Here is a 15,345-nt window from a genome sequence, read left to right on the forward strand (position 1 = left end):
TGTATGATTCCACTTTAATGAGCAAAAGTTTTCATGCTTGCTCTTTTGTCTGTGCTCCTATAAAGGTTCAATTCATACAACCTCTCTCAAGGGCACTGGCAAGGACTCTCAAATATGTCTTTGAAAATATCTTCTCACAATGCTATGTGCCATACAGGGAAGGTCTGGTAAAGTACAGAGAAGCCTGACTATTTGTACTTTTGTTAAAATAATAAATTTTTCTTTGACAAACACATTTAATATTGACAATTTAACATTTCACAAAAATGCAAAACTTGTGCATTTATTTAGAAAAGTGATGGCAGATAACAACTCATTGGTTGGAGGTGGTTTTCTCACTGCGGCAGATCAATGACCGGGTTATTATTGTGCAGTCCTGGTGATGATTTTTCTCTGCATCACACTTGTTGCTCATCATAACCTTTTTCAAAAAGGAGTGCTTCTACACAACTGCTCGCTACATCTTATTTGCTGTTACTCTACTGTCCGATAGCTTGCTTATGTTCATGTCTGATATCCTCTTCATCTTTGCCTATTTTCACTTTACCCTGCAGGTTTGGATGTGTATCATTATCTCTGTTGTGGTGCTTCTGTATCTTACAGTCACACCAGTTACTCTGACAGCAATGACCCTGGAGCGTCACGTGGCTATTTGTATGCCCCGCGCCATGGAGAGCTGAGCTCAACACGCAGCATATGCACTGTATCCTCATCATCCATGGCTCAGCTCTGTGCCCTGCATTGTTGTTCTCTTCACCTTCTTTGCATCAGCCTCTCTTAGCTTTTTACAAACAAAACAGAATATGTTCTGTGGAGATGTTCATTTTGTACAGATGGCAGGATCATATTAGGTCAGTGTGCATCAGTTTTACTTTTGATAATGTGCATCATCATTGTTTTCTCCTATGTTAAAATAATGAAAGTGGCCAAAGCTGCATCAGGAGATGATAAAAAAGTCAACAAGGAAAGGGCTGAGAACAGTGGCTCTTCATGGTTTCCAGCTTCTTCTCTGTCTTATCCAGTTTTGGCGTCCATTCATAGAAACGACTGTGCTTCAGATTGATTTCAGGTTATTTATTGAGGTCAGGTCTTTAACTATGTAATGTTTAATCTTGCTCCAAGATGTCTGAGTCCTCTCATTTATGGCCTCAGGGATGAACATTTTTTCATGTACTGAAAATGTATGTATCCAGGAGAAATATTTGAGAAGGGAGATTGAACATTTTTAATCTTGCTGGCATGTCTGTAATCCAGTTTTACATAAACATGTTTTAAGAATGATTTTAACTAGTTTAAACTAAGTAGTTTATTATGGTAAGCATGACTGTGATTACAGTGTCGTCAAGATAATAATTATATAACAATAATCTTTATTTATCGTGAACTTTTTCGAAATCTACATACAGTAAAAAGATACAATTCAGACTTTTTTTTGCATCTTTTTCATTTGCAGACCTGTCAACCTTGGGAAAATATTTTGAATACTATAATAGTGTTATGCTTAGTTCACATGCTTCCCAAACATTTTCGCTTTGCACATGGTCATTTCCCTACTCACCAACTCATTCAAGTTATTCAACATATGAATCGGCTATGAAGAAAACAATACATCAAATTTCTTGAGAAAATGAAAGGACAGGTTACCTTCAGGAATCTGTTTTTTGACATGCGGGGAGCATTTTTATATAATTTCACTTACGTTTGGAACTTTGATCATATATTTAGAAAATATCACTTACACTGACTGGGCTGTATATAAGTCAAAAGTTTCAGTACAGAAGTTTAAAACCGTGCTTTTCATGATTAATATGGTGTGATAGGTGTGCTTATAAAGACTGATAAACATTCATGAATTTCATTCAATTATATTAATAAAAATTGACAGAAACTAACGTGATCTAAAATACTGTCAGTCTCTGTCAGTGTCCTCATCATCTACCATCACGTTTATTTAACGGAAGGCACCCATAATTCTCAGGGACTGTCGAGATAACGTTATTTCTGCAGCACAATACTATGAAAGTCATGTTAACCAATGTGCAACACATGGACAATATAGTTTTATTACTTTGCCAACTTAAATGCCTGGTAGAGCTAGCTTGCAAAATAATATAAAGTCAGGCTAACGTGATCAATGTTAAATAGTTTGAACAGGTTTGGCAGTCTGTGTTAACTCAATTCACCACAGCTGTTGGGATGTTGAACACACAGATGTGTTACAACGAAGTGAAGTTTTTGAAAAAATGAAAAAAACGAATACATCGAATTAACATATTTAATTATGGTGACCAATTGTGGCAGCCCTATCTTCAATTACCAACGTGTTATTCTGTAGCACCCCTAAATAATGAATTCTCTGCCTTAGCACACGTGAACCTCACCAGTGGCTAAGACTGATTTGAGAACTGATACTTTCGGTACCAAGCCGATGTCAAAATTCTGAAAATGTGACAGTACTTTCTACAGTACCGTAGATGTCGGAAACACTTGAAATTTATCTAAGCAGTTCAAAGAGCGGCATCTGGATCTGTACACAGAATTCAGAGTGCGTTTCAGTTGGTAACTTTATATTAACAACATGTCATCTAATGTCCATGTTCTTGAAATGTTTGCCGTTATTGTTTGTGAACTGCCGACAGCTGTTATCTGTTGTTGCTTTCAATGGTTCTTGATTTCTATATTTTTTCAAAATTAATGGGAAACATTTCTTGGCAAGGGAGGTTAAAAAGTAATTCCTTTACAAACATTGTTGTATTGCCAGTGGTTTAATAAGTGAGATTCTACCTGTAATGGTGGGTTGTTTACATCTGCTTAACACCTGGATTCATCTACAGATAGCTCTGAGGGAGTCTAGCAGAGTGTAGCAATGACAGGGTTTTTCCTGATGGAGAATTGCAAGGCGGCGCCTTCTAGTAGGCCTACTTGTTTTCTCAGTACTCTGTGGATTTGATGGTTGTAACTGCAGTTGTGGCTGTACGCCACCACGGCAATGTAGTGGCGCTGTATTTAATCTGTGCATCAGGCAGAGCTATCTGAAAATTGCCAAAGAAGAAGAATACGAACGCGTGGATTTTTCTGCTTGCAGAAGGAGGCGGTGACCTGATTTTGCGGGTAATCAAACAAGTGAATATTATCTCTTTTTACACTCAAGCACACCCAGCTTCTTGAAAAGTTTCCCTAAATTAACGTTACATCCCATCACGTACGTTTTTGTTGCCGATATGTCTCAAATCACAGATTATTTCAAAAAGAGAGTTTGCGAGTATAAGAATCGCGAGGACAGGTGAAACAGTGCAGAGTGCAGACATCATTAGTTTCTTCTAATATGGGAAAAAATGTTAATTCATGTTACTGACAAGATATGGTTAATTTGTCAGGACAGGAAGTAGGCCTAGTTCTCAGCCACAAGTGGAAGGTGCCAGTGAAGGAGAGGATCAGAGCGTGAGAGAGGAGTCAAGGCGAGAGTACCAAGTCTGTCTTGTCAAGTAACGAGGGTATTAAAGCCGACGTTTACTTGATTTTACATCACTCTTTATTCATTGTTCGCAAAGCTGGCTTTTGAGAACCCGAAACCCCCCAACACACACACACACACACACACACACACACACACACACACACACACACACACTCACACACAACACACACCCAACCATGCCCACCCTCTCCAGTTCGGCCAGGGAAACCCTGTATGATTACACTTTAATGAGCAAAGTTTCACTCCTATAAAGTCTCAATTCACAACCCTCTTCTAGAGCACTGCAAGGACCTCAACATATGTCTTTGAATATCTTCCTCAATGCTATGCCACTACAGGGAAGGTCTGGTAAAGATCAACAGAGAAGCCTGACTTTTGTACTTTTGTTAAAAGAATCAAATTTTTCTTTGACAAACACATTTAATATTGACAATTTAACATTTCACAAAAATGCAAAAACTTGTGCATTTATTTAGAAAAGTGATGGCAGATAACAACTCATTGGTTGGAGGTGGTTTTCTCACTGCGGCAGATCAATGACCGGGTTATTATTGTGCAGATCCTGGTGATGATTTTTCTTCTGCATCAACTTGTTGCTCATCATCCTTTTTCAAAAAGGAGTGCTTCTACACAACTGCTCGCTACATCTTATTTGCTGTTACTCTACTGTCCGATAGCTTTGCTATTGTTCATGTCTGATATCCCTTCATCTTTGCCTATTTTCACTTTACCTGCAAGTGTGGTTGTGTATCAATATCTCTGTTGTGGTCTTCTGTATGTTACAGTCACACCAGTTACTCTGACAGCAATGACCCTGGAGCGTCACGTGGCTATTTGTATGCCCCTGCGCCATGGAGAGCTGTGCTCCACACGCAGCACTATGCACCGTATCCTCATCATCCATGGCTCAGCTCTGTGCCCTGCATTGTTGTTCTCTTACCCTTCTTTGCATCAGCTCCTTTTAGCTTTTACAAGCATTACAGAATATGTTCTGTGAGATGTTCATTTGTACAGATGGCAGGATCATATTAGGTCAGCTGTGCATCAGTTTTACTTCTTGATGATGTGCATCATCATTGTTTTCTCCTATGTTAAAAATAATGAAAGTGGCCAAAGCTGCATCAGGAAGATGATAAAAAGTCAAAAGGAAAGGGCTGAGAACAGTGCTCTTCATGGTTTTCAGCTGCTGCTATGTCTTATGCAGCTGTGGGGCCCATTTATAGAAACTGCTGTACTTCAAATGAATTTCAGGTTATTCATTAATGTCAGGTTTTTTAACTACATATGTTTTAATCTTGCTCCAAGATGTCTGAGTCCTCTCATTTATGGCCTCAGGGATGAAACATTTTTTTCATGTACTGAAAAATGACGTCTTTTGTGGGTTTGTTTAAAAGATATATTTGAGCATGTCTGTTGTTAACTTTTTTTATTTAAACTGGTTTATTACTATAAGCATGCTATGATTTCACTGCTATTTAAATGACAGCATGTTGTTGTATTTGTGCATGATTGCTCATTTGAGGTGATTATGTTTTTCAGGTTGTTGCTGTTGTTGCAGTTCTTGTTGTTGATATATAATATTGATTATACATCATTGTAGCATTTACACCTATCAAAAAATATGACATACTTGTGAAATGGTGGACTTTATTATTCCTATACCATGTATTTGTTATCATTGTTCAAAGCCTCCATTGCTGAGGTGGCTGCACAGACTTGAAGGAGTCTATTAGGCTAAACAAGGCACAATAAGGTATAAGCCCTTTCAGAAATGGAGTATGTAAACATCAAGACTTCACCAAGCAGAGAGTGTTTTTGTCATTCCGACTTATGTGACTTTATTCAAACATGATAGGAAATTTATTTAAAGCCACAGCTCAGAGAAAGCACAGTAAGGTGTTCTGTAATATGTTTCTTTACCTGCTTTTACCCCTTTGAGTGGAAAACTATTTTATATATACTAATCTGACTCAATATAACCAATTTTGCTTTCTGTCAGCCAAAGAGATGATACTTGTATGAGATGAATCACAGTGAGTTAATATGTAGACTGAATACAAATACTTAAATATTGAAAATTATTTGTTCCACTTCCAAACTCTCAATGATATTAGAATTATATTGTTCTAACAAAGTGTGCTTATCATACACAATAAAAATACATACATGCAATTAGACTTCAACTTACCAGCTTAGCCAATACTTGGGTAAACAATAAACAACATACCTTACACATTAAACATTAAACCTACGAGCCTTATTTTCTCGTCAAAGCAAAATTGTATTTTTCTATAGAAACACAGTAATGTTCCCCAATTGAGTAAACACAATATTTTTTCTAAATGGTGTTGGTTCTGAGCTTCTACCTATGAGCTGGACACCAAATATGTTGAATTTAGGTTGTCTATGAATTTATGGATATCATAAATTAAGAAAATATAATATTAGAAATATTAATAGTAAATAATAACTTTAAAATTAATTAAGTCCTCGGGGTTAAATAACTTAAGTTTATTAACTAAGCTATTATCAACAGAGAAAATGCAATGTGTAATAATCATAAAGATGAAAATAATAATGAAATGAGCAGTGTGATGAGTTGGCAATGGTGGCAAGAGATATTTTATGGCTATACACTATGCTATACAGCTAATGATTACACACACACACACACACACACACACACACACACACACACACACACACACACTCACACACACACACACCCAACCATGCCCCACCCTCTCCAGTTCGGCCAGGGAAAACCCTGTATGATTACACTTTAATGAGCAAAGTTTCACTCCTATAAAGTCTCAATTCACAACCCTCTCTCAGAGCACTGCAAGGACCTCAACATATGTCTTTGAAATATCTTCCTCAATGCTATGCCACTACAGGGAAGGTCTGGTAAAGATCAACAGAGAAGCCTGACTTTTGTACTTTTGTTAAAAGAATCAAATTTTTCTTTGACAAACACATTTAATATTGACAATTTAACATTTCACAAAAATGCAAAAACTTGTGCATTTATTTAGAAAAGTGATGGCAGATAACAACTCATTGGTTGGAGGTGGTTTCTCACTGCGGCAGATCAATGACCGGGTTATTATTGTGCAGATCCTGGTGATGATTTTTCTCTGCATCAACCTGTTGCTCATCATAACCTTTTTCAAAAAGGAGTGCTTCTACACAACTGCTCGCTACATCTTATTTGCTGTTACTCTACTGTCCGATAGCTTGCTATTGTTCATGTCTGATATCCTCTTCATCTTTGCCTATTTTCACTTTACCCTGCAAGTGTGGTTGTGTATCAATATCTCTGTTGTGGTGCTTCTGTATGTTACAGTCACACCAGTTACTCTGACAGCAATGACCCTGGAGCGTCACGTGGCTATTTGTATGCCCCTGCGCCATGGAGAGCTGAGCTCAACACGCAGCACTATGCACTGTATCCTCATCATCCATGGCCTCAGCTCTGTGCCCTGCATTGTTGTTCTCTTACCCTTCTTTGCATCAGCTCCTTTTAGCTTTTACAAGCATTACAGAATATGTTCTGTGGAGATGTTCATTTTGTACAGATGGCAGGATCATATTAGGTCAGCTGTGCATCAGTTTTACTTCTTGATAATGTGCATCATCATTGTTTTCTCCTATGTTAAAATAATGAAAGTGGCCAAAGCTGCATCAGGAGATGATAAAAAGTCAACAAGGAAAGGGCTGAGAACAGTGGCTCTTCATGGTTTTCAGCTGCTGCTATGTCTTATGCAGCTGTGGGGCCCATTTATAGAAACTGCTGTACTTCAAATGAATTTCAGGTTATTCATTAATGTCAGGTTTTTTAACTACATAATGTTTAATCTTGCTCCAAGATGTCTGAGTCCTCTCATTTATGGCCTCAGGGATGAAACATTTTTTCATGTACTGAAAAATGACGTCTTTTGTGGTTTGTTTAAAAGATATATTTGAGCATGTCTGTTGTTAACTTTTTTTATTTAACTGGTTTATTACTATAAGCATGCTATGATTTCACTGCTATTTAAATGACAGCACTGTTGTTGTATTTGTGCATGATTGCTCATTTGAGGTGATTATGTTTTTCAGGTTGTTGCTGTTGTTGCAGTTCTTGTTGTTATATATAATATTGATTATACATCATTGTAGCATTTACACCTATCAAAAAATATGACATACTTGTGAAATGGTGGACTTTATTATTCCTATACCATGTATTTGTTATCATTGTTCAAAGCCTCCATTGCTGAGGTGGCTGCACAGACTTGAAGGAGTCTATTAGGCTAAACAAGGCACATAAGGTATAAGCCCTTTTCAGAAATGGAGTATGTAACATCAAGACTTCACCAAGCAGAAGTGTTTTTGTCATTCCGACTTATGTGACTTTATTCAAACATGATAGGAAATTTATTTTAAAAGCCACAGCTCAGAGAAAGCACAGTAAGGTGTTCTGTAATATGTTTCTTTACCTGCTTTTACCCCTTTGAGTGGAAAACTATTTATATATACTAATCTGACTCAATATAAACCAATTTTGCTTTCTGTCAGCCAAAGAGATGATACTTGTATGAGATGAATCACAGTGAGTTAAATGTAGACTGAATACAAATACTTAAAATATTGAAAATTATTTGTTCCACTTCCAAACTCTCAATGATATTAGAATTATATTGTTCTAACAAAGTGTGCTTATCATACACAATAAAAATATCATACATGCAATTAGACTTCAACTTACCAGCTTAGCCAATACTTGGGTAAACAATAAAACACATACCTTACACATTAAACATTAAACCTACGAGCCTTATTTTCTCCGTCAAAGCAAAATTGTATTTTTCTATAGAAACACAGTAACTGTTTCACCAATTGAGTAAACACAATATTTTTTCTAAATGGTGTTGGTTCTGAGCTCTACCTCATGAGCTGGACACCAAATATGTTGAATTTAGGTTGTCTATGAATTTATTGGATATCATAAATTAAGAAAATATTAATATTAGAAATATTAATAGTAAATAATAACTTTAAAATTAATTAAAGTCCTCGGGGTTAAATAACTTAAGTTTATTAACTAAGCTATTATCAACAGAGAAAATGCAATGTGTAATAATCATAAAGATGAAAATAATAATGAAATGAGCAGTGTGATGAGTTGGCAATGGTGGCAGAGAATATTTTATGGCTATACACTATGGCTATACAGCTAATGATACTACATCTACAAATGAGATTTGATAATTAAATATTATGATATTAGGACAACAACCCATTAATGAGCAGAAGGTTAAGACTGGCCTACTGTGAGTTGTGCTCTAGCTGGAGACCCTTGGCTGGAATCCAGGTGGCTGAGGTTGCCGTGGTAACCCTGGAGATGCAGGATCTAGTTAGATTCTCCCGGAGGCCGTGTCCCGTTATCGCAGTGACGGATTCTGCCGGTGTCTAAGCGGTTCAGCTCTGGTGGAGTTTGCCAGGAGAGGAGGAGAGGTCTTGGGAATTCTTGATTTCTGGTAGGCTTCTCTGCAGGCGGTTGTAGGTAGATGTGTTAACTGCCGGCGTCTCTTGCGGGTTGATGCCAAATTAACTTTAATGCACTTCACTTTCACCAGCGCTTTTTGCCTTAAGAGTGACTCTGCCACCTCCAATGCTTTCTCTGCCCTCCATTTCTGCCCTGTCTTCACCTCAATGCCCACTGATGACACCCTCTGGTCCCTGGAGTCCCTGTACTGCACGGCTTCTCTTGTGCATGCATCCATAAACCAATGAGACCACTGAATGGGAGCTGCAAAATGTTATTGGTCCCATACAGAGCTGCGTTGCTGAGGCTGTGGGGGAAGCCCATCCACTTGGGGAGAAAACCACTGATCTTCGGCTAACTTGGCTACCATGTTCATGACTAGGGCAGAAAGAAGAACAGAGATGGTACAGCCCATTATTAATCCTTTTTCAAGCCAGTCTGATGTTTGTGACCCATATGTGACACTCAACCTGAAATTATCATAGTAATCCAGGATCAGATCCTTGTCCTTCTGGGAACATGGTGGCGGTGTAGTGCAAGCTCAACCAGTCGGTGCGGTATGGACCCATAAGCAGTGGTCTCATCCAACCATAGCACGACAAGGTTGCCTCTTCGGGAGACAATGCTGAAAACACTCAACACTTTCCCTCAACACTCAGCAGCCAGATTGACCGAAACTGACTGAGGCTCTTGGAGTTTTCCTCTTTGGCAATCCACCATCTCTCCGCACACATCCACTGGTCAGCAACCCCCTTCGCCATATGACCTTCAACATCTTCCATTGGTGTAGGAGGAGCTTTGCAACGTGCTTGTAAACAGTGTAGGGTACGTCACTAGGACCTGGGGAAGAGGCTGAGCATGCTGCCTTAATGACCTCCTCAACCTCCTTTAGACTTGGCTCCCTCAGATTGAACTCAGTTTTTGGGGGGGCTGGACTGATGAGGGCATCATTGGGTTTGAGATCTTGATCCCTCATCGGGTTGCTCAGAGTATCATGGAGGAAACAATTTACTTCATCTTTTGAGCACACAAAGCGGACACTACGTTTGTCCCCTAGCAGCTGGTAAAGCCAAAGGGATAAGCAATGAAAGCAGCCCATTTCCTGACTCTCTCTCTTCTTCTTCTCCTGTGCCACTCTTCTCTGCGGAGGGTCTTTAACCCTTTCATTGGGGTGTTTCGTAGGTCAGCTAAGGCTTGCTTCTCCTCTTCCATGGATTTCTTGTATTGGCTTTTGAGGGTTCAAAGCTCCTGCTGGAGATGATGTAGTCTGGTGGCCCTGTGTTTCATGGTGTAGGTGGTTGGTTTGGTGTTACCTTTCTTAGTGTGGCCGAACCTTTCAGAGCCGTAGCTGACAATGATGGAAGTCATTGTTTGCAGTCAACTGTCTGCATCTCCTTTGGCTGTAGCTTGAATAATGTTGGCTAGTCTTTGTCAAACTGCAGCAATGCACTGCGGTTGCTGGCTGGAGGCCACTTAATCCGTTGCTGTTTAACTATTCTGCAATGGTTAGCAGGCTCTGGTGCATGGAAGGACTGGGCTCTGTGGGTTGCCTCCTGGCCGTGCTCCTCCTGTGTCTCACCAGGCTCAGGGCCTGAGCACTGCACCTCGTTCTCCTGCTCCTTTCATTTCATTCTGGCCTGATGGTTTTTAAGGTCACATTGGTTCTTGCACAACGTTCCGCAGATGCATCTCATAGTCACGACGTTTGTGTGGGTCAATAACCTTGTTTCTGTACTATTGGAGATCTCCCCCCTGCCCTACTAGTATATTGTAGCCTGTTATTTCGCTGCTGTAGGTGTTTTTCAGGCCTGTTGGTTGGTCTTTGAAATTAATGTGGTAGTTTTATTATAGTGTTGTCATAACTTTAGCAGTAAAATACACGAATCAACGTCTCTCTCTCCCTCTCTCTCACTCTCTCTCTCTTGCTCTCTGGCTTGATGAGTAGACATATGTGCGTGTGGGGAAACCTAAAGGTAGCGAATAGGCGGTACTTGTGCATACTATGAAATATAGTCCCGTTGTTGCCACTGACTGCAGATGCTGTACCAATCTGTCAACCTCATGCTCTATTTTACGGTCACTCATGAACAATACCCCGAGATACTCAAACCCTCACTTGAGGCAGCACCTCTCTATTTGATGCATGATTGACAGTAACAGTAAAATAAACATTGTAAGTGTATTTTTAGGTTACAACAAAGTAAACTAGTAGAAACTAGACTATGTTACAGGATGTTTTTTTCATAACCTGTAACTCTGTCATCACCTGCACAGGTTGTAAAGCCACCTCAGAAGAATTTTTTGTGAATTTGGGCTACATGAATAGCATTTGATTGACTGACTGTTATAACTGACGTCAGTTTACGATTGTCGTTGTCTCAACAAACTCCGAGACCATTCAGTACAGTTAGTTGAAAGTAAGTCTATTGTATTACGCTGAAACATTAGCGCATCTATTCAGCTAAATGAGAGTTGAAATTGAAACTTGCATAAATAATGAAGTGTGGCAACTCTATAATTAGGCTACCATCTAACTAGTTCACTAAATGTTAGCGTTAGCATCCAGCAAATTCAGCTGTGCTCACACTGCTGAAGCTCATGCTGAAAGCTAGACGAAACAGCCATTGATAAAGTTGACTAGCAAGCCAACGCCGACGTCTCATATGAATGTATCATGCAAGAATTGATTAGTTTAAAATAAATAACCCTACATCATATTGTGCTAGCCAACAAGCTAATAACGATGTTATAAACACAATTTCAAATAAATATAACGTTTGTCAAACTGTAAAAACAGTGTAACTTCACTTACCTCATCTGTCAACATGATGCCGGTCAATCTCATGCAGTGTCACTGTTTTGGTCGATGTGCACTCACGCCCAAGGAATACGAGCATGACCATGAGAGCGAGCAACAGAATGCTGACTGCGCTTCACTTCACTGCCACAATGGTGCTAAAAACAACCAATTTTGGGATCTTATCTAATGCCCTTTTAAGTAGACAAGATAATTCAGGTGAAAACCTGTGGATTTTCCTTTCACCGTGAATTTACAAAAGGGGGCATGTTGGTTTGTAATGCCATTAAACCCTTCATAAGAGTAAGCCAGATGTATCATGATAGAATTCTGCTTTGCAAAAGTGTGTCCAATCACATTTAAATAAAAGACATACCAAAGCCTTTACTCTTAGTCACAACTTGTGATGAATAATTTTGAGAAAAAAGGACCTATTGAATAATAATATTCTATTGGAAGAAAATTTTAAGGCGCACACCTTCTGATGTCACTGTAGCACCCCATCTATCCAACTATGGACAACCAATGAAAGAGGCTTTGTGCTATTTTTGGATGTTCTAGCCTTTAAAATATCATACACAGACTTGCACAGAGCTCAGTAGACAATATTAGTCTCTGGAGCAGCATTTAGGGTTTGGGAAACTGCTGTATTTAATCCACCATCATATCACTTAAGAGAAGATCATCATTTTGTATTAAAAAAAAATCTAATTTTCTTTTAATAATGACACATTCATGGACTTTTTTACAGTGGCTTAGAAAACAGATATATGGCAGATAACAATTCACTGCCTGGTGGTGAGTCCTTGCAGCAGCAGATAAATTACCAGGTCATTATTGTGCAGATCCTGGTGATGATTTTTCTCTGCATTAACTTGTTGCTCATTGTCACCTTTTTTAAGAAAGAGTGCTTCTACACAACTACACGCTACATCCTATTTGCTGTTACATTACTTTCAGATAGTTTCTTGTTATTCATGTCTAATATCCTTCTCATCTTCAACTATTTTCGTGTTGCCATGCAAGTTTGGTTGTGTATCATTATCTCTGTTGTGGTACTTGTGTATGTTACAGTCACACCAGTTACTCTGACAGCAATGACCCTGGAGCGCAATGTGGCCATTTGCATGCCCCTGCGCCATGGAGAGCTGTGCTCCACACGCAATACTATTCACTGCATCCTTATCATCCATTGCCTCAGCTCTGTGCCCTGCATTGTTATTCTCTCCACCTTCTTTGTATCAGCATCCCTGAGCTTTTACAAACAATATCAGATATGTTCAGTGGAGGTGTTTATATTTTACATGTGGCAGCAACATCTTCGGTCAGCTATATATCAATTCCAGTTTTTGATTATGTGCATCATCCTTGTTTTCTGTTATGTTAAAATAATGAAAGTGGCCAAAGCGGCATCAGGAGAGGATAAAAAGTCATCAAAGAAAGGGCTCAGAACAGTGGTTCTTCATGGTTTTCAGCTGCTGCTCTGTCTCATCCAGCTGTGGAGCCCATTCATTGAGGCTCCTTTCCTTCATATTAATTTTATTTTATTCAATAATGTCAGGTATGTTAACTACATAATGTTTTTTCTTGCACCAAGATGTCTGAGTCCTCTCATTTATGGCCTCAGAGATGAAGTTTTTTTTAATGCACTGAAAAACTATGTCTCCTTTGATTTGTATAAAAGAAATGCTATTTGACAAATTAGAATCACAGTTAGTCACTGTTTGTGTGCAAGTGTTTATCTTTGACAAGCATGGATGTTGAACTGGGTTCAATGGGTGTGTGCTTGTGAATAACAAGTCAGCAGGTCCTACATGACATTGCAATGAGTAATGATAATCAGTGAGGTGCTTGGCAGCCATCAGTCATCAAGTTATTATACATAATGCAGCACAGTTATTGCTTTAGATAGAACATGCAGCATTTTATTTAATTGTCCTTTATGCATCACATGTTCATGCTGTTGAGTCTATATTGCTTCAAGCATGAATTTAATTAGGATGAAGGATAAGGGTTGTTGATGTTGGCTTTTGTATTTTAAGGCAGCATGCTTCTTTGCTTCATGGTATAAATCGTCAGCTTTACGAAATCAGACGCTATCTAATTTGTTTACTCTGTCAACACATGTTTTCTCTGTTGTCAGTCTGTGTTTGTACCAGAAGCCCTGGCACTGGACTACTTGAACAATGGCTGAAAAGAACTGTAAAATCAATAATTACATGCATTTTATCTCTCTAAAACTCAACATCATCATTATTATAGGCTATATTTCATGTAATGTATACCTCATTAATAATTTTGCTATGATGAGGTGAGGTGAGTGAGATTTTATGGTGTATATTAAATCGAAACTAAAGAATTTGCCCTTCATGACAATACGCTTGACAATCATGCTACACAAGAATGTCACGGAGGAGCAGAGTTTGACCTCTGCTGTCTAAAATTCTAATTATTAATTCAAATTAAAAATCTAAATCTGATCTGTAAAATATGTTATTTATACATCATTAATAATTTAATTGCCCTTCATAATAATTTGAAATCTGTTTGTATATCATTTTTGGAACACTTGCAAACTTTCCAATTAAAGTCAGTCCACCAACTTTATCTTGTTTTTATTGTGATTTCATAACACTGTTTACATACGACCCTGAGGAGCAGAGAGGTTCACTGGTTACCATCTGCTGGTGAGTTACAGAAGGAATTAAGCGAATGCTCAGTGAATTGACAAATCATTACAAATTCCAATGGAAAATATCTCATGTTTTTATTAGGGCTAATATAGGGATTATTTCAAACTTTTACCTTGATTACGTTTAATGAATGATTTCTTTGGCACGTATCCCTCTCTCTCTTTTTCAGAGCAGGGCACTCTTCATATTTGGTAATGTGATTGAGTTCTAAATGATTAAACAAAACGGTGGTGCTACCTTGGGTTGCTTTCCATGTTGCATTCACCACTGTCTGGTAGTTGTGACCCAAGCAGGAGGTGAGGACAGGTGTCTGTGTCATTGTTTCCAAAAGTCTCCATTTCTACCTATCCAGGGACTACACTGATCGCCACTACAGTGTAACCCCAGCGTTTTCATACTAAAATGGGTCCAGCAGCATTTCCAAAAGTCTCCATTTTAGGGGCTCAAAACACCAGGAGTAGTCTAACATTAGTCGGGTGGGGCAGACACACATGACTGAACATGAGGTTTTATGTTATAACGGGACAGTTCATGAACGCATGCATTGAAGAAAGTATTAACCAAATTAACCGACATCAGCAAAATTAAGTTGTGAAAGATTCTAAATATCAGTTTTGATACTTTTTCAGTTAATTGCCTAGCCCCAATTTTTAGGCAGTCGTCGGCAACGAATTTGAAACAATACGTTGAGTTGAAGCATCTGACCAGTCTTTTGCAATATCTTGTGAAGAACCAGTGAGTATAGTGTAGTGAGTGTAGTCTCATGGGTTTTATGGAAACCTGGTTAAACGACAATATGTTGTGTGGATTTCCCCGGCTTCACTGCAGTACGAGTGGACAAAGACGC

General features: G+C 38.7%; 2 protein-coding genes and 2 pseudogenes across 2 annotated transcripts; all 4 read left to right on the forward strand.

Annotated features, from left to right (window-relative positions):
• Window positions 1-407: 407 nt before the first annotated feature.
• Window positions 408-1,177, forward strand: LOC111232261 (annotated as a pseudogene).
• Window positions 1,178-3,961: 2,784 nt separating this feature from the next.
• Window positions 3,962-4,847, forward strand: LOC111232262 (annotated as a pseudogene).
• Window positions 4,848-6,520: 1,673 nt separating this feature from the next.
• On the forward strand, window positions 6,521-7,444 carry LOC111232334 (green-sensitive opsin-1-like). Its single transcript, XM_022759795.1, has one exon. The coding sequence runs from the start codon at window positions 6,521-6,523 to the stop codon at window positions 7,442-7,444; it is 924 nt and encodes a 307-aa protein (XP_022615516.1).
• A 5,131-nt stretch (window positions 7,445-12,575) lies between these two features.
• LOC111232263 (olfactory receptor 52A5-like) lies at window positions 12,576-13,502 on the forward strand. Its single transcript, XM_022759704.1, has one exon. The coding sequence runs from the start codon at window positions 12,576-12,578 to the stop codon at window positions 13,500-13,502; it is 927 nt and encodes a 308-aa protein (XP_022615425.1).
• Window positions 13,503-15,345: the final 1,843 nt, after the last annotated feature.

The sequence above is a fragment of the Seriola dumerili genome, unplaced genomic scaffold, assembly GCF_002260705.1.
Source record: "Seriola dumerili isolate Sdu_G_001 unplaced genomic scaffold, Sdu_1.0 BDQW01000330.1, whole genome shotgun sequence".
Classification (NCBI taxonomy): domain Eukaryota; kingdom Metazoa; phylum Chordata; class Actinopteri; order Carangiformes; family Carangidae; genus Seriola; species Seriola dumerili.